The sequence below is a fragment of the Lepidochelys olivacea genome (assembly GCF_965140295.1).
Source record: "Lepidochelys olivacea isolate rLepOli2 genome assembly, chromosome: 25".
NCBI classification, from domain to species: Eukaryota; Metazoa; Chordata; order Testudines; family Cheloniidae; genus Lepidochelys; species Lepidochelys olivacea.
Window position 1 is genome coordinate 14,755,180 of NC_140435.1, and position 19,713 is coordinate 14,774,892.

Consider the following 19,713-nt stretch of genomic DNA (forward strand, 5'->3'; position numbering starts at 1 on the left):
GGAAGGTTGGTTTTTTATGAGAGTATCCATTTTTGAGAGCTCATTCTTAATCTTTCCCTGTTTGCTGTAGAGGATGTTGATCAGGTGATTTCGCAGTTTCTTTGAGAGTGTGTGGCACAAGCTGTCAGCATAGTCTGTGTGGTGTGTAGATTGTAATGGATTTTTTACCTTCAGTCCTTTTGGTACGAGGTCCATCTGTTTGCATTTGGAAAGGAAGATGATGTCTGTCTGTATCTGTACAAGTTTTTTCATGCAGTTGATAGATTTCCACTCCATACGGCTAAATGCAGTGCCTTGCATAATGACAGGTGTCAAGGTTCCTCCCCCACTCTGAACTCTAGGGTACAGATGTGGGGACCTGCATGAAAAACCTCCTAAGCTTATCTTTACCAGCTTAGGTCAAAACTTCCCCAAGGTACAAAATATTCCACCCGTTGTCCTTGGACTGGCCGCTACCACCACCAAACTAATACTGGTTACTGGGGAAGAGCTGTTTGGACGCGTCCTTCCCCCCAAAATACTTCCCAAAACCTTGCACCCCACTTCCTGGACAAGGTTTGGTAAAAAGCCTCACCAATTTGCCTAGGTGACTACAGACCCAGACCCTTGGATCTTAAGAACAATGAACAATCCTCCCAACACTTGCACCCCCCCTTTCCTGGGAAATGTTGGATAAAAAGCCTCACCAATTTGCATAGGTGACCACAGACCCAAACCCTTGGATCTGAGAACAATGAAAAAGCATTCAGTTTCTTACAAGAAGACTTTTAATAAAAAATAGAAGTAAATAGGAATAAAGAAATCCCCCCTGTAAAATCAGGATGGTAGATATCTTACAGGGTAATTAGATTCAAAAACATAGAGAACCCCTCTAGGCAAAACCTTAAGTTACAAAAAAGATACACAGACAGAAATAGTTATTCTATTCAGCACAATTCTTTTCTCAGCCATTTAAAGAAATCATAATCTAACACATACCTAGCTAGATTACTTACTAAAAGTTCTAAGACTCCATTCCTGGTCTATCCCCGGTAAAGACCAGCATATAGACAGACACAGACCCTTTGTTTCTCTCCCTCCTCCCAGCTTTTGAAAGTATCTTGTCTCCTCATTGGTCATTTTGGTCAGGTGCCAGCGAGGTTACCTTTAGCTTCTTAACCCTTTACAGGTGAGAGGAGCTTTCCCCTGGCCAGGAGGGGTTTCAAAGGGGTTTACCCTTCCCTTTATATTTATGACACGCCCCCCAAATCTCAGCTAGGGTGAAACACTGGCTGGGATTTCTTCCTGGAGCTCTAGGAAAAACAGAGTTAATAAGACACATGCATCTCTAAATATACTACCAAGTACATAAAGACTAACAATATTTTCCACATCTCAAGGACGATTTTAACCAGTTGATTCTGTGAAACTTTCACGGGAGAGTGCATCAGCCACTTTGTTAGAAGCTCCTGAGATGTGTTGGATGTCGAAATCAAAATCTTGGAGAGCTAAACTCCACCGAAGAAGTTTTTTGTTAGTTTCCCTCACTGTGTGAAGCCACTTCAGTGCAGCATGGTCGGTTTGCAGGTGGAAACGCCGTCCCCAAACATATGGGCGTAGCTTTTCCAGAGCGTAGACAATGGCGTAACATTCTTTTTCAGTGACTGACCAGTTGCTTTCCCTCTCAGACAGTTTTTTGCTGAGAAACACTACAGGGTGGAATTCTTGATCAGGTCCTTTCTGCATTAAAACTGCTCCCACACCACGCTCGGACACATCTGTGGTTACTAGGAACGGTTTGTCAAAGTCTGGGGCCCTTAGTACAGGGTCAGACATGAGTGTCGCTTTAAGCTTGTTAAAGGCCTTCTGACACTTTTCGGTCCACTGAACAGCATTTGGCTGTTTCTTTTAGGTTAGGTCTGTCAGTGGGGCAGCGATTTGGCTGTCGTGCGGTACAAATCGTCTGTAATAACCGGCCAAGCCTAAGAAGGATTGAACCTGTTTCTTTGACTTTGGGACAGGCCACTTTTGGATAGCATCCACTTTGGCCTGTAGGGGGCTGATAGTTCCTTGACCCACCTGGTGTTCAAGGTAAGTCACTCTGTTTAGGCCTATTTGACACTTCTTAGCCTTAACAGTTAGTCCTGCCTCCCTTATGCGCTCAAGGACTTTTTGTAGATGTTCCAGGTGGTCTGCCCAGGAATCTGAAAATATGGCCACATCGTCAAGGTAGGTGACTGCATATTCTCCTAATCCCGCTAGGAGACCATCTACAAGTCTTTGGAAAGTGGCGGGTGCATTTCGCAGCCCGAAAGGGAGTACATTAAATTCATACAGCCCGAGATGCGTGATGAAGGCTGACCTTTCCTTGGCAGATTCATCTAGCGGTACCTGCCAGTACCCCTTGGTTAAGTCCAAGGTAGAGATGAACTGGGCCCGTCCCAGTTTCTCTAATAGTTCATCTGTGCGTGGCATTGGATAGTTGTCTGGGCGAGTTACAGCATTTAGCTTACGGTAGTCCACGCAAAAACGTATCTCCCCATCTGGTTTGGGAACTAGAACCACTGGAGATGCCCATGCACTTTCAGAGGGGCGGATTACACCCATCTGTAACATATCCTGGATCTCCCGTTCTATAGCAGTTTTAGCTTGAGGAGACACCCGGTAAGGTTGGACCCTAATTGGGTGAGCATTACCTGTGTCAATGGAGTGGTAGGCCCGTTCAGTCAGTCCTGGGGTGGCTGAGAACGTTGGCGCGTAGCTAGTGCACAGCTCCTGGATCTGCTGTCGCTGCATACACCCAAGGGTCATGGAGAGGTTTACCTCTTCCACACCACCACCACATTTCCCTTTGTAGTAGACACCTTCGGGCCACTCAGCGTCGTCTCCTCCCTGGGCTGTAAACTGACAAACCTTTAATTCTCTGGAATAAAAGGGCTTTAGAGAATTAATATGGTACACCTTAGGCTTTCGGTTGGAGGTGGGGAATGCTATGAGATAATTAACAGCTCCCAGGCGCTCCTGGACCATGAATGGCCCTTCCCACGATGCTTCCATTTTATGGGCCTGGAGCGCCCTTAAGACCATGACCTGGTCTCCTACTTTGAAGGAACGCTCTCTGGCATGTTTATCATACCAGGCTTTTTGCTCTTTTTGAGCATCCTGTAAGTTTTCTCTAGCAAGGGCTAAAGAGGTTCGGAGGGTGTTTTGTAGGTTGGTTACAAAGTCCAGAATGTTAGTTCCTGGAGAAGGTGTAAATCCCTCCCATTGCTGCTTCACCAACTGCAATGGCCCCTTAACCTCACGGCCATATACAAGTTCAAATGGGGAAAACCCTAAACTGGGATGTGGTACAGCTCTGTAGGCAAAGAGCAACAGCTGCAACACTAGGTCCCAATCATTGGAGTGCTCATTTACGAATTTACGTATCATGACCCCCAAAGTTCCATTAAACTTCTCCACCATGCCATTTGTTTGATGGTGGTAAGGAGTGGCAACCAAGTGATTTACCCCATGAGCTTCCCAAAGGTTTTTCATAGTTCCTGCCAGGAAATTAGTCCCTGCATCTGTGAGGATGTCAGAGGGCCAACCTACCCTGGCAAAAATGTCTGCTAGTGCCTGGCACACACTTTTAGCCCTGGTGTTGCTTAGAGCTACTGCTTCCGGCCATCGGGTGGCAAAATCCATGAAAGTCAGTATGTACTGCTTTCCTCTGGGTGTCTTTTTCGGAAAAGGACCCAGAATATCCACAGCTACTCGCTGAAATGGAACTTCAATGATGGGGAGTGGCTGGAGAGGGGCTTTGACCTGGTCTTGGGGTTTTCCCACTCTTTGGCACACCTCACAAGCCTGGACATAGGTAGAAACATCCTTGCCCATTCCCTCCCAGTGGAATGACCCCCCCAAACGGTCTTTGGCCCTGTTCACCCCAGTATGGCCACTAGGGTGATCATGGGCTAAGCTCAAGAGCTTGGCCCGGTATTTAGTTGGAACTACCAACTGTCTCTGAGGATGCCAGTCTTCCTGGTGTCCCCCAGAAAGAGTTTCCTTGTATAAAAGTCCTCTTTCTACAACAAACCTGGATCGATTAGAAGAGCTGAGAGGCGGTGGGTTGCTCCGCGCCGCCGTCCAAGCTCTCTGGAGGCTTTCACCTGCTTCCTGTTCAGTCTGGAACTGTTCCCTTGATGCTGGAGACATCAGTTCCTCATTGGATTGGGGACCTAGGCTTGGTCCCTCTGGAAGCGATATAGGGGATGGAGCTGTTTCTGTTGACTGTGAACCGCTCTCCGCTGGTGCACTATGTTGGGATTCAGGCTCCGGCTGAGCCTCTTGTGTAGGGTTATCGGCTGCTGCCAGTTCAGGTTCGGTGGGGCCCTCTGGTGTTGAGGTTGCAAGTACTGGATTCAGTGCTGACACGGGGTCTGGTGTTGGTTGTTCGGCTGGTTCCGGTTCTGGGACTGGTTCCGTCTGGGTCTCTGGGACTGGATCCACTACTGCTGTTGCAGACATTGGCCTGGGGTCCGGGTCCATCACCTCTGACCGGGTCCTGATAGAAGTTTCCGGAACAGAGCTAGGCCTCATGGCTTGTTTAGCCTGGCTGCGGGTGACCGTTCCCACCCTCTTGGCCTGCTTCACATGATTGGCCAAGTCTTCCCCCAACAGCATGGGGATGGGATAATCATCATAGACTGCAAAAGTCCACATTCCTGACCAGCCCTTGTACTGGACAGGCAACTTGGCTGTAGGCAAATGGAAAGAGTTGGACTTGAAGGGTTGAATCGTCACTTGGATCTCTGGGTTGATTAAATTGGGGTCCACTAAGGAAGCATGGATAGCTGACACTTGTGCTCCGGTGTCCCTCCACGCGGTGACCTTCTTCCCGCCCACACTCACAGTTTCCCTCCGCTCCAAGGGTATCTGGGAGGTATCTGGGCCTGTGGACCTCTGGTGTGATTCCGGTGCAATGAACTGTAATCTGTTGGGGTTCTTGGGGCAGTTGGTCTTTACATGCCCCAGCTTGTTACATTTAAAACATCGTCCAGCTGACGGGTCACTGGGGCGAGGAGAGTTGCTGGAGAATGGGGTGGTGGGACGATAAGGGGTCTGGAGGGTTCTTTGGGAGGTAGGTGGGGCTTTGGGCGGCCCCCGGTAATAGGGTGTGGTCTGGGATGGTCCCTTCTAGTCTCCGCTCCAACTGCGACCAGTTTTCTTCTTCTCTGCCACCTCCACCCATCTGGCTCCAATCTCTCCTGCCTCGATTACAGTTTTGGGCTTCCCGTCTAGGATGTATCTTTCTATTTCCTCAGGAACACCCTCTAAGAATTGTTCCATTTGCATTAGGAAGGGCAAATTTACTGGAGATTCAACACTTGCTCCTGATATCCAGGCATCCCAATGTTTCACAATGTGGTAGGCATGTCGGGTAAATGACATGTCTGGTTTCCACCTTAGGGCTCTGAACCTCCGACGAGACTGCTCGGGTGTTATCCCCATTCTGACTCTCGCCTTGGATTTAAACAGTTCATACTTGTTCATGTGTTCTTTAGGCATTTCAGCTGCCACCTCAGCTAAGGGTCCACTGAGCTGCGGCCTCAGCTCTACCATGTATTGGTCAGTAGAGATGTTGTACCCAAGGCAGGCCCTTTCAAAGTTTTCTAAGAAGGCCTCAGTATCATCACCTGCCTTGTAGGTGGGGAACTTTCTGGGATGGGAAGTGGTACCTGGAGAAGGATTAATAGGGTTTGTTGGTATATTCTGCTGGGCCTTTATCCTCTCCATCTCCTCCACATGCTTCCTCTCTTTTTCCTTCTCCTCCTCCACATGCTTCCTTGCCTCCATTTCCCTCTTGTGGGCAGCCTCCTGTACCTCCTTCTCCAGCCGCATGAGTTCTATCTGTCTTTCATGTTCCCTTTGTTTTTCCTCAGCCTGAAATTTGGCTAATTCCAGCTGTAGTCGAGCTGCAGTTTTTAACTAACTTTACACCCGAGGTTTAGAAATAAACAAACAAAACTTGGCTGTAAAATTTTGCTGTGCTGGAATAGAATACCTATTCTCTGATCGTGATTGTCAGCCTACAGAAAAAGTCAATTCCCTTGTCTCTGCTCTGGGCCCAAATGAAAGCAAAAAACCTCCAACTACTTGGAAATCTGCTTACCCAGCCCAAAGAAAAAGCAAATGGGTAGAACACCCCCCCCCCTATTTACTTTTAGGAAGAAAAGAAAAAAAAACTCTGGGTTGGAAGACTGTGAATTTCCCTGCAGGAGTTAAGTACCCTGCCTCCAGGCAAAGAAAACCTGCAATTCACGAAGATAATCCCCTTTTGTCTCTGCTTGGCCACAAAGCAGAGAAAAAACAAGCTGCTTTCAGTTTCAAAGCTGCTTTCTGGACTTCCTTTCCAAAGGGAAAAAAAAATTCCTTTTTAAAATCTGTATTTCTAGTTCAAAAAATCTCAACTGGATCTCAAAATGATTTCAGGTTAATCCCACCACTATGCCACCATGTCAAGGTTCCTCCCCCACTCTGAACTCTAGGGTACAGATGTGGGGACCTGCATGAAAAACCTCCTAAGCTTATCTTTACCAGCTTAGGTCAAAACTTCCCCAAGGTACAAAATATTCCACCCGTTGTCCTTGGACTGGCCGCTACCACCACCAAACTAATACTGGTTACTGGGGAAGAGCTGTTTGGACGCATCCTTCCCCCCAAAATACTTCCCAAAACCTTGCACCCCACTTCCTGGACAAGGTTTGGTAAAAAGCCTCACCAATTTGCCTAGGTGACCACAGACCCAAACCCTTGGATCTGAGAACAATGAAAAAGCATTCAGTTTCTTACAAGTAGACTTTTAATAAAAATAGAAGTAAATAGGAATAAAGAAATCCCCTCTGTAAAATCAGGATGGTAGATATCTTACAGGGTAATTAGATTCAAAAACATAGAGAACCCCTCTAGGCAAAACCTTAAGTTACAAAAAAGATACACAGACAGAAATAGTTATTCTATTCAGCACAATTCTTTTCTCAGCCATTTAAAGAAATCATAATCTAACACATACCTAGCTAGATTACTTACTAAAAGTTCTAAGACTCCATTCCTGGTCTATCCCCGACAAAGACAGACTATAGACAAACACACAGACCCTTTGTTTCTCCCCCTCCTCCCAGCTTTTGAAAGTATCTTGTCTCCTCATTGGTCATTTTGGTCAGGTGCCAGCGAGGTTACCTTTAGCTTCTTAACCCTTTACAGGTGAGAGGAGCTTTCCCCTGGCCAGGAGGGGTTTCAAAGGGGTTTACCCTTCCCGCTATATTTATGACAACAGGTTTCAGAGTAACAGCCGTGTTAGTCTGTCTTTGCAAAAAGAAAAGGAGTACTTGTGGCACCTTAGAGACTAACCAATTTATTTGAGCATGAGCTTTCGTGAGCTACAGCTCACTTCATCGGATGCATACTGTGGACCAACTTGATGATCACTTTAGATAAGCTATTACCAGCAGGACAGTGGGGTGGGAGGGGGTATTGTTTCATGGTATCTGTGTGTATATGATGTCTACTGCAGTTTCCACGGTATGCATCCGATGAAGTGAGCTGTAGCTCACGAAAGCTCATGCTCAAATAAATTGGTTAGTCTCTAAGGTGCCACAAGTACTCCTTCACTGTGAAATGTATGTGTTAATACTATACCTGACGTTACTGATGTTCTCTGGTATTATGTTTTGAAGGAAGCAGATACAGGTCTGTGCAGAGCATGAAAACAAATGCAGCAGGGCTGACTTATGACAATGGGACTGCAATTTACGTATTCGGTAAACAGCTCACAAGAGAGTTAGGAAATCAGCAGTTCCAGATCACAAGGGGCTCTGTATTTGCTTGTCTGCATAACTTGGTCATCAGCCAGAGACAACAAAGGCTTATTTACATGCGAGGTAAACAAAGGCAGCAGGAGAGTACGTGGGGAGAGATGATCACTTAACAATTTCCATGGGGGAAGCAGCACTCCGGGAAGCCTTCCTGCCTCTTGAAGCAAGGTTAAGGAACTTTGAGAGAGAAGCTTTTCAAAGGTTTACTGGGCTAGAAAGGGAGGGGCAGAGAACCAGAGGGACCAAAGAGGCCCGAATTTTTTAGATTGCAGAAAGATGGGTACTTCAATCAAGGGACTGAAGTCTAGGGGAATGGATTGTAGGAGAGAAACCTGAATAATCATTTAATCAATTATCATTTATCAATTATCCCGGCATAAGGTAACTGGGTGACAGAAACTAGAGTGGGGCTGTTGTGCTGTAGGCCGGCTGCTGGGGTCAGGGCACTGAACCAGAGTTACAAAGCTCACGGACACTCAGGGGACTGCATGCTTGTCAGCTGGCTGCTGGTGTACAGGCTGTGAGCAACAGCATTAGAGCATTTGAAGGCAGCCAGAGTAACTGGGAAGGTGATGGCACAGCCCCTGACTGATCTGGATTGTACCCCAAAACGTGATGGCTGTTTTCCTGCAATGTGATTTGTTGTATCAAATTACAGCATCGTAAGGGTAGAGCCTGCCTGTGCAGGAGCCCGAGCTCTCGGGAACTGCTCTGAAACCGTGGGATGAACACATGAGGAACCCAGGACCATCCCCAAAGCTCTTCACCTTCTGCTCCAAGCACAAGGCGCACTTCTCCCACCGGCCTTCTCGAACACAAACAGAGCAGCACGGACATTTACAAGCAACAAAACCAAAATCCTACCAAAACAAAACACTTCACGGCCCACACAATTCTCCCAGGGGAGAGGAGGAGAGAGAAAGAATTAACCTCATGTGACAGACGTTAATTGTGTTGTTAAAGCAGGCCTGGAAAGTGCTCAGATACTACAGTGATGTGAGATGGGTATAAGAACCTGTATAGCATAGAATAGGAATTGTCATGCTGCTGCATTGGGAGGTGCCAATGTAAACATCTGTCCTCCTTGCATTAGTGTCACCTTGTAGCCGTGGATAGGAAAAATTCAGCTCTGATGATTTCTCCCGACCAAAGGAAAAGTGATATACAGGCCGAACACAAATGTGCATATATTGGATGCGGCCAGTTTAACTTGGGAAAGGGTATTCCTCCTTCCCAGCGGGAAGGGGAAGCCAGTTTTGAATGTGCTGGTTGCTTGGTTTTGATGATAGTTTTGAGCATCTCAGCTCTTGACATTTGGTCAAAGGACTGTGACGTGCCAAAAGCAAAGCTTGCAATTTCTCACACCGCTCACATTAAAAGCCCCTTTGATGGGGGATTTTATGCAATTTCGAGAGATAAGGCCAACTGGCAGAGACAGAAAGAGGACCCTCGACAAACATCCTATGCTACTGAGGTTCTTTTCTATCCTTTCATTCTGTAATCCAAAGTTACCGTCCCTCCTCCCTCCCTCACAACACACTAGAAAATATTCAACCCATCAGCAAGGACCCCTTCCTCTTCCAACTTGCATTATCCTTTCATCTGCTGGTTGCAAAGCTGATTCTTTCTCATACTTTTTCCCTGGCTCTGAGGCAATACTGCATGCCAGCAGATCAGGGCTCAGAAAGACATGAACAGAAATGATCAATTTTTATGAACTAAAACAATGATCCATCCACCCTTCTAATCTTTCTAATTCACAGACCCCCATCTAGTATTAATCACAGAACCACAGAAATGTCGGGCTGGAAAGGACCTCAAGAAACCATCAAGTCCAGCCCCCTGTGCTGTGGCAGGACCAAGACCATCCCTGACAGGTGCTTGTCCCACCTGTTTTGCAACCCAAATTGAAGTGATTTTATTTTATTAGACACCACCCCTTCCTCGTTTTATCTGTCTTAAAATTAAAACTTCACATTGAATTGTACCCTGCAGTGTCAGTTAAAGTCTCTGGGGGATGCAACCATATGACAAGACCACAAATAAGCAGTTGAGGGAGAGGGAACTAGAATTTTTTCTCCACATCTTTTCCTCTTCCTAGCAATTGCCTAGAATTCAGCCATTAGGGAGCTACCGCTGGAGTCTGAGCAATGTTGATTTCACTTTGAATGACCCTTTTCCCATCCAAATGTTCCAATCTGCTTTTTAATAACAACTGCTGCTTAATAATAGGGGTGGAAACTGTTTTCTGCAGGTTCTTACTACAGTTCATCCTCTTTCATTTAAGGTGGTGTCTCCACACAGGAGTTCTGTGGTATTTAAACCTCTGGGCTGCACCTGGTTTGTCTGTGGTCTGAGGTTACAAAGAAGTGTACCTTTCCTTTTCCACTCCCTGTTTCTTTCTTCTTTTATGGGAGAGGGTGTGAGTTTATTTCAAGATAGATCCAACATCTTTTATGTCTTCCTGGGAATCATAGAATCATAGAATATCAGGATTGGAAGGGACCTCAGGAGGTCATCTAGTCCAACCCCCTGCTCAAAGTAGGACCAATCCCCAATTAAATCATCCCAGCCAGGGCTTTGTCAAGCCTGACCTTAAAAAACTTCTAAGGAAGGAGATTCTACCACCACCCTAGGTAATGCATTCCAGTGTTTCACCACCCTCCTAGTGAAAAAGTTTTTTCCTAATATCCAACCTAAACCTCCCCCACTGCAACTTGAGACCATTACTCCTTGTCCTATCCTCTTCTACCACTGAGAATAGTCTAGAATCATCCTCTCTGGAACCACCTCTCATGAAGTTGAAAGCAGCTATCAAATCCCCCCTCATTCTTCTCTTCTGCAGACTAAACAATCCCAGTTCCCTCAGCCTCTCCTCATAAGTCATGTGTTCCAGACCCCTAATAATTTTTGTTGCCCTTCGCTGGACTCTCTCCAATTTATCCACATCCTTCTTGCAGTGTGGGGCCCAAAAGTGGACACAGTACTCCAGATGAGGCCTCACCAATGTCGAATAGAGGGGGACGATCACGTCCCTCGATCTGCTCGCTATGCCCCTACTTATACATCCCAAAATGTCATTGGCCTTCTTGGCAACAAGGGCACACTGCTGACTCATATCCAGCTTCTCGTCCACTGTCACCCCTAGGTCCTTTTCCGCAGAACTGCTGCCTAGCCATTCGGTCCCTAGTCTGTAGCTGTGCATTGGGTTCTTCCGTCCTAAGTGCAGGACCCTGCACTTATCCTTATTGAACCTCATCAGATTTCTTTTGGCCCAATCCTCCAATTTGTCTAGGTCCCTCTGTATCCTATCCCTGCCCTCCAGCGTATCTACCACTCCTCCTAGTTTAGTATCATCCGCAAATTTGCTGAGAGTGCAATCCACACCATCCTCCAGATCATTGATGAAGATATTGAACAAAACCGGCCCCAGGACCGACCCCTGGGGCACTCCACTTGACACCGGCTGCCAACTAGACATGGAGCCATTGATCACTACCCGTTGAGCCCGACAATCTAGCCAACTTTTTACCCACCTTATAGTGCATTCATCCAGCCCATACTTCTTTAACTTGCTGAGAAGAATACTGTGGGAGACCGTGTCAAAAGCTTTGCTAAAGTCAAGAAACAATACATCCACTGCTTTCCCTTCATCCACAGAACCAGTAATCTCATCATAGAAGGCGATTAGATTAGTCAGGCATGACCTTCCCTTGGTGAATCCATGCTGACTGTTCCTGATCACTTTCCTCTCATGTAAGTGCTTCAGGATTGATTCTTTGAGGACCTGCTCCATGATTTTTCCGGGTACTGAGGTGAGGCTGACTGGCCTGTAGTTCCCAGGATCCTCCTTCTTCCCTTTTTTAAAGATTGGCACTACATTAGCCTTTTTCCAGTCATCCGGGACTTCCCCCGTTTGTCACGAGTTTTCAAAGATAATGGCCAATGGCTCTGCAATCACAGCCACCAATTCCTTCAGCACTCTCGTATACAATTCGTCCGGCCCCATGGACTTGTGCACGTCCAGCTTTTCTAAATAGTCCCTAACCACCTCTTTCTCCACAGAGGGCTGGCCATCTACTCCCCATGCTGTGATGCCCAGCGCAGCAGTCTGGGAGCTGACCTTGTTAGTGAAGACAGAGGCAAAAAAAGCATTGAGTACATTAGCTTTTTCCACATCCTCTGTCACTAGGTTGCCTCCCTCATTCAGTAAGGGGCCCACACTTTCCTTGGCTTTCTTCTTGTTGCCAACATACCTGAAGAAACCCTTCTTGTTACTCTTAACATCTCTTGCTAGCTGCAGCTCCAGGTGCAATTTGGCCCTCCTGATTTCATTCCTACATGCCCGAGCAATATTTTTATACTCTTCCCTGGTCATATGTCCAACCTTCCACTTCTTGTAAGCTTCTTTTTTATGTTTAAGATCCGCTAGGATTTCACCGTTAAGCCAAGCTGGTCGCCTGCCATATTTACTATTCTTTCGACACATCAGGATGGTTTGTCCCTGTAACCTCAACAGGGATTCCTTGAAATACAGCCAGCTCTCCTAGACTCCTTTCCCCTTCACTGTTGCCAGTGATACCAATCCTACTGTTATAGTTACCCATAGATCCTTCAAGGCTAGAAAACAGCATCCCCCTATTACTATTATTTTGCACAGTACTGCCAAGAGACTCCAACAGAGATCAGTGCCCCCAGTGCTAGGCGCTGTACAAATATACGGTGAAAGGTTCTGTCCCTGCCCTGAAGAACTTCCAATCCAAGGGTCTGAGCCAATCTCCACTGAAGTCAAATAAATAGACAAAAGGTGGGATAAAATAAGTTATTATCCCCATTCTACAATGGGGGGAACTAGGGTTGCCAGGTGCCGGGGCAGCGCAACAGAGCTAAGGCAGGCTCCCTACCTGCCCTGGCTCCATGCAGTTCCTGGAAGTGGCGGCATGTCTGGCTTTTAGGCGCAGGCAGGGGTGGCCAGGGGGTCTCTATGCACTGCCTCCGCCCCGAGCGCCCTTTCTGCAGCTCCCCTTGGCGGGCCCTTGGAGAAGGGGCGGGGCCTCAGGGCAGGGGGCGGGGCAAGGGTGTTTGGGTTTGGACCAGACATACCAAACCCGCGAAAAAAACCCACAGAAATTGGGCTTGCTTTTGGCTTAATTGTCTTGTGAGTTGCTTGTTGGCTAGTTTTTGGCTTGTAGCTTGCTGCTTCTTTTTTTGGATCGGCTCCTGGCAAGCAGGGGCAAGGGGGGGAGAGAGTCAGGGGTGCACAGCAGGCCCACCACAGTCCCAGACCGCACGCCGCGGGGGGGAAGAAGAAGTTCTTAGGGATTCCCTTGTTTTGGCCTTGTTTTGAAACGGGATTAGCTTGATTTTTGGTTTAGTGTGAAAGTCGAGGAGCTTATTTACCAGGTGAAAGCTGGCAACTGTGCTTTGGACTTTATGTGATTAGACAGTTGGCAACTCTGGGAGAAAGGAGTGACACTTGCTAATTATTAGATAGCCCTGCCTGGTGCTTTGCAAACCACCCTCCTACATGCTCCACCCTGGGTCGCCCCCTCCCCCTGCAGCCTGGTGCACTCTGGGCTGTTCCACCCTGGGTCGCCCCCTCCCCCTGCAGCCTGGTGCACTCTGGGCTGCTCCACCCTGGGTCGCCCCCTCCCCCTGCAGCCTGGTGCACTCTGGGCTGTTCCACCCTGGGTCGCCCCCTCCCCCTGCAGCCTGGTGCACTCTGGGCTGTTCCACCCTGGGTCGCCCCCTCCCCCTGCAGCCTGGTGCACTCTGGGCTGTTCCACCCTGGGTCGCCCCTCCCCCTGGACGCTGCAATCGGCTAAACAAGCGCGATAACCCCCGCCCTCTCCCGATTGGTTGAGCTCACGTGACTGTAGGGGTCGGACTTAGGTCGCTTGCTGCTGGGGCTCTTCGGCCGCTGATTGGTCGGAGCGGCCGGGGGCGGGGCGCCGGGAGCCGAGGGGGGCGGGGCGCCCGTCGCTGATTGGCGGAGCGGGTGAGGCCGAGGCCGGGGCCGGCCGTTGGGGCGGGGCCCGTTGCCATGAATTGGGGCCGCCTGGGCGGGCGGGTGCTGCTGTGCGGGGCACTCGGCGCGCGGGGTCTGAGCCGGAGCATGGTGAGTGCGGGGCCGGGCTCGAGCTCCCCTCCGGCCGCCGCCTCTCTGTGGTCCTACCATCGGGGCGGCTAGAGAGGCCCGAGCCCCCCCGCCGGGAGAGGGGGCCCGAGGGAGGCCCCCCCCAGCGCAGGCTGAGGGGCGGGGGAAGGGGACGAGGGGGTGCGGGAGGGGTCTGGGGAAGGGGACGGGGGGGTCCGGGGCGGGGGAAGGGGACGAAGGAAGGGGACGAGGGGGTCCGGGGCGGGGGACGAGGGGCTGGGGGGGCGGGATCCAGGGCGGGGGGGGGAAGGGGACGAGGGGGTCCGGGACGAGGGGCTGGGGGGGGCGGGATCCAGGGGGGGGAAGGGGACGAGGGGCTGGGGGGGCGGGATCCGGGGCTGGGGGGGCGGGATCCAGGGCGGGGGGGTCTGGGGGGGCGGGATCCAGGGCGGGGGGGGAAGGGGACGAGGGGCTGGGGGGGCGGGGGGGGAAGGGGACGAGGGGCTGGGGGGGCGGGATCCAGGGCTGGGGACGAGGGGGTCTGGGGGGGGAAGGGGACGAGGGGCTGGGGGGGCGGGATCCAGGGCGGGGGGGGAAGGGGACGACGGGCGCGGGGGGTCCGGGACGAGGGGGTCCGGGGCGGGGGACGAGGGGCTGGGGGATCCGGGGCGGGGGACGCGGGATCCAGGGCGGGGGACGGGGGGCGGGGGGGGAAGGGGACGAGGGGGTCCGGGGCGGGGGACGGGGGGCGGGATCCAGGGCGGGGGGGAAGGGGACGAGGGGCTGGGGGGGCGGGATCCAGGGCTGGGGGGGAAGGGGACGACGGGCGGGGGGGTTCGGGGCGGGGGACGAGGGGCGGGGTCCGGGACGGGGGGGTTCGGGGAGTGGGACGAGGGGCTGGGGGCGTGGCGGGTCCTGTGACTCTTAAGGGCACGAGCAGGCCCGTGGGCAATACGGGGCTGCCCCAGCGCAGTGCCCAGGTCCCGGTCCGCGGGACAGCGGCATGGGGGTGCTCCTGCAGCAGCCGCCCCGGACCAGCCCCGAGATCCGGGCTGGGGGGGCTGGCTCGGCGGAGGCTGCTCTGTCTCAGCCCAGTGCAGCGGGGAGAAGACTGCTTCTGAGTCACGGTCACAAGACCTCCTCCTGTCCCCGGAGCCCTAGTACCTCTTGTGCCCCGTGTTGATTCCTTTTATAGCCGAGATTAGTGCTGTGATTCACAGCAATCCTCCAGGGTATTGACCCTCTTGATCCTCTGCTTTGTGTGCAGTAAATTGCTTTAAGTCTCTAATACCAATTTGAACAGTGGAGGTTTTGACCTGTGTGTAAGGTAACCTGCAGCAAGCCCCGCCCAGTACTGCTGTTGGGGGAGGAAGGACTGTAGACCCTTGAGTAAAGAAGTGGGGTATTGTGTATGGTTCTAGACAGTTGAACCATTTCCATTTTTGGTAGGAGTAGGTCCCTATCTTTGATGATGATCAGGTGGCAAGAGAGGAACAGTGAGTGAAGGTAGTTGTCTGAAGAGAGGCATTTTGATGGTAGTGGAACAGCCTCTCTTGAATATGTGGCTGCTGCCTTCCCCTGGCATGCTGCATATCTGACTTCTGTGCTCAGACTGGGATGAGATCCCTTTATTGCAAAACTGATCTTGAGCCCTGGCTGTCTTGCAGTGTGCACAGGCAGATGACTGGCGAGCTGCCAAATCAATCTATGAATTCCATGCCAAAGATATTGATGGCAATGATGTTTCCCTGGAAAAGTACAGGTAAGTGGTGAGGAACCCAGATGCTGTGAGCTGGGCTGGCTCAGTGAGGTACCCAAAGCACAAGCATGTGACTAGCCTGTAGTTAGGCTATTAATACTTCAGTCTCCCCTAATCTTGTCTAGCCAACACCAAAAAAATTGTTAATACTCCCAGTTCAGGGAGGAGTGCTGCTGAAAGAGCATCACAACCAGGCCCTGGGGAGGAGGGGTGCCCAAAAGGGACTACACAGGCAACTGAACTAAGCAGGGACAGCTTGGCTCCTGATGGACAGGCTCTGCCTGACTGTGGGTGGGGTTCAGAAGATCTGTGACTTGCACCTGATGGGAAGAGGTGTGGAAAATTGTTACTCATAGAATCATAGGGTTGGAAGGGACCTCAGGAGGTCATCTAGTCCAACCCCCTGCTCAAAGCAGGACCAATCCCCAATTTTTGCCCTGATCCCTAAATGGCCCCCTCAAGGATTGAACTCACAACCCTGGGTTTAGCAGGCCAATGCTCAAACCACTGAGCTATCCCTTCCTCCCCCTTAAAATGGAGTTGCCACTGTCAAATGGAGCATAGCAAGAAGCGCTACTAGCCCTTGAGATCTCCTCGCACAGGACCATTCACGTAGAATCGTAGTTAGAAGGGACCTCAGGAGGTCATCAAGTCCAACCCCCTGCTCAAAGCAGGACTGATCCCCAATTTTTGCCCCAGATCCCTAAATGGCCCCCTCAAGGATTGAACTCACAACCCTGGGTTTAGCAGGCCAATGCTCAAACCACTGAGCTATCCCACTCACATCTGATGTGAATGAGTCCGGGAAAGGGGTGCATGTGAGGATCCAGTTAGCAGGTTATATCCAACAGGGCAGAAAAGCAATAGCCATTATGTAGGTAGGGTCCCTTGTTGCAGATATGTCTATCTTTGTGGGGTAGATCAACCCCAACCCTTTTGTAGTAACTGTCAGTGACTCCTGCTTCTTTCCCAGGGGGTTTGTCTGCATCATCACCAATGTAGCATCCAAATGAGGAAAAACTGCTGTAAGCTACACTCAGCTTGTCAATATGTACGCCAGATACGCTGAGAAGGGTTTACGCATCCTGGGCTTCCCCTGCAACCAGTTTGGAAACCAGGTCGGTGGCACACCCTGCCTGCTAAGGAAAGGGGGTTCCTCTAGGGGAAAAAGTCACTCTTTCTCCCTAGCAAAGGGGGCTGGCTCGGTAGCCCATGAGACTGAAGGATGCCTGTAGTTAGCATGGGCCTAGCAAGTATTCCCAGCATATAGAGCCTTTGAGTACTACCATCAGATAAACAGCTAACACAGCCTCCCTAGCATATGAGTGGGAGTACAGTTTAGTCTTTGGCCCACTGACTCTTTGATGTCTCTACCAAAAAAAAGAGCTAGGCTGTTTGCCACCAATCTGGGGTAATGCACCCAGACTTGCTGAGCTCCTCTGGGCTCTACCCAGTCTTCAGCTGGTCCGCCTGAGGCACAAGGAGGCTGTAGGTGACTGTGTGCATTAGAACATGGAACCACAGCTCTGCCAGGCGTTCCGGTGGACCATGTGGCTCGAGTCCTCTCCCGAGCCCAGTTGTATTCAAGTAACCATGCTCCCTGCCAGCTGTGTCCTAGCAATGAGTGGGATATTCTAGAAGCAGGAAGCTCGTGTCCTTCATCACCCAGCCCGCTCAACTTCATTCTTTCAATGTACACGCATCCTGCCCTCAGAGTCTGAGCCTGGAACTGCGCTTAATCGAAATGGAATGGGGTTTTGAGTAGTCAGTCATTGCCTAATAATGCAAGACCACTCACTTCCCACAGTAACCCTTCTCTTTGCTTCTTAGGAGCCTGGGGATGAGTCACAGATCAAACAATTTGTTGCAAGCTATGGGGTGAAGTTTGACCTCTATAGTAAGGTAGAGGTCAATGGGAACAATGCCCATCCTCTCTGGAAATGGATGAAAGACCAGCCCAAAGGAAGAGGCACCCTGGGAAAGTGAGTGCAGACCCTGAGCAGGAACAGACCCAGAAGGAAGTGGTAGCATTAGAGAAACAGCCTGGCCCCACTGGTGTCATTGGAATGGGGAGTGCGGGGGAGCAAATCAATCCTGTGATGAAACCAAAAGAGGAGACTTCAGCTGCACCACTGGCAACAGTGACCCACTGGACTGGAGAGGAAGGGGATGTGGGGTGGATGGATTGGTCACACAGCAGTCCCCAGCTTGGGCCTGTTGGAAGTAGTGGCAGAGCAGGCTGTTGGGTTAGGTGTGGGGCTGTGGTGGGTGGGCACTCCTGTCAGTGCTGGGACTGCTTTAAAACAGCTCTTGTCTCACTGGTGGTCTCTCTCCTTCCTAGTGCAATAAAGTGGAACTTCACAAAGGTAGGACTCTGCTCTCTTCTCACTGGGGTTTTAGGCTCTAAAATGGGCTGACCACTTGTGGTGTGATCCTTTAAGATCCCAGGAGCTAAGCAAGGTTGGGTGGGAGGCTCGAAGAAACACTTAGCTGCTGGAAGAGGTGTTGGAGATGGGCAGGGGAGCCTAGTAAGATTGCGCCTCCTGAGCAGGCATTGACCCATAGCTCCTAGATATAAAATTGAGACCCTGACCTTGCATGTGGGTCCTAGAGCAAACCCCCTAAGGGATAGGGGTGTCTGGCCAGGCTCCAGCTGGGTTAACTACATTCTACCTCTCAGTTTCAGAGGGATACATCAGTCTTCACTTTGTGTATTGAATTGTTGTGTGGTGGTGAGGAAGAGCGTGCCTCATGCCAGAGGTGGCTGCATTTCAGCATTTGGGGATGGGGAGGCCTTGTACATGTGCTCAGATTTCAAAGCACTCAATCGAGCTGCACTTCTTATAAGTGACCTGGGGAGGGACAGTGCTGTTTGCCAGGTGCCCCCAAAGCTGCTTCTCCACCCATGGCCTCCCTGCTGCCCAGGGAGTTAGCCATAATAGCAGAACCTGGCCTTGAAGCTCATCTCCTGTAGTGTTGTGCGTGACTCAAGCATTGAGTTCCAGTGGGGCAGAGCATGCATGTGCGTCCAGGATTATTCATGCTTGTCTTCTAACTCCACAGTTTCTCATTAACAAGGACGGCCACGTGGTGAAGAGATACAGCCCAATGGATGATCCATATGTAAGTCAGCCTGTCTGTGTATCACAAAGCGGTAACCTCGGGGGCTAGCTCTGCCGGAACTGAACAGCCAAGCTGTGTCTCAAAGCACAGCTTTACTAGTGGGTCCAAACCTGGGGGAGGAAGGGAAGAAAGATACTTTGCCAATAGCTTCCTGCACTGCCCTTGCTATTAGTCATGTACCAAGACTTGGGTAATGCAGCATCATGACTCAGGTCTGTTTCTCCCAAGCCTGAACATCTCTGCAGGGAACACATGGGAAGAAAGCTGCTGGGTTTCCTGCCACTCTACAGGCTAACAAAACTTAAGTGTCCCTGGCACCCTGTAGTGGGTGGGGAGTTACCTCTGCAGGAGCATAATGCAGAGGAATGAAAATGAGCAGGGTGGGATTCAAGTAGCAGAGAAGCACTGTCCAAAGCTGGTGGGGGTGTTGCAAAGGGAGGTGTGTTTTTGCTCAGTGCTACAGAGCTCTGGATACAGCAGGCAGGGACTCAGTATGATCCTTCATGGACAGGACAGTGGTGGTCTCTCCACAGGCCCTCAAGAGAAACAGCACTTGACTCCTTCCTCCTCTTCTCTGCAGGTGATTGAGAAGGACCTGCCTGATTTCCTGTAGACCTGTTCACTTAGACACTGGACCATTCCCTCTGCTTAGCAACATCTCACCTGCTCCCTGTGGAGTCTTCCCATCCTGCCCTAATGATGGCCTGCCTTAAAGCCAGCCTGCTGGTGAGGCAGACCTGAAACTTGGCGTGCATCTGCGGGAAGAAGGGTTCACTGGGCTGGTGGCTGTTGCTGGGCAGTTTTCATAGTCCTGACATGGGCACTTGGCTTCATGGCAATAAAAGTTTATGCTGAAACTGACCAATGTCTTGTCTGAGTCTGTTGGAAGCTGCTGTGTA

The 19,713-nt window shown here is 50.5% G+C and overlaps 1 protein-coding gene across 1 annotated transcript; it reads left to right on the plus strand.

The window, feature by feature from the left end:
* Nucleotides 1-13,835: 13,835 nt before the first annotated feature.
* Nucleotides 13,836-19,675, plus strand: GPX4 (glutathione peroxidase 4). Its single transcript, XM_084614797.1, has 7 exons — nt 13,836-13,953; nt 15,600-15,694; nt 16,665-16,809; nt 17,522-17,673; nt 18,033-18,057; nt 18,755-18,814; nt 19,395-19,675. Exons 1-7 carry the CDS (start codon nt 13,879-13,881, stop codon nt 19,425-19,427), a joined length of 585 nt encoding a protein of 194 aa, XP_084470923.1. The 5' UTR covers nt 13,836-13,878; the 3' UTR covers nt 19,428-19,675.
* Nucleotides 19,676-19,713: the final 38 nt, after the last annotated feature.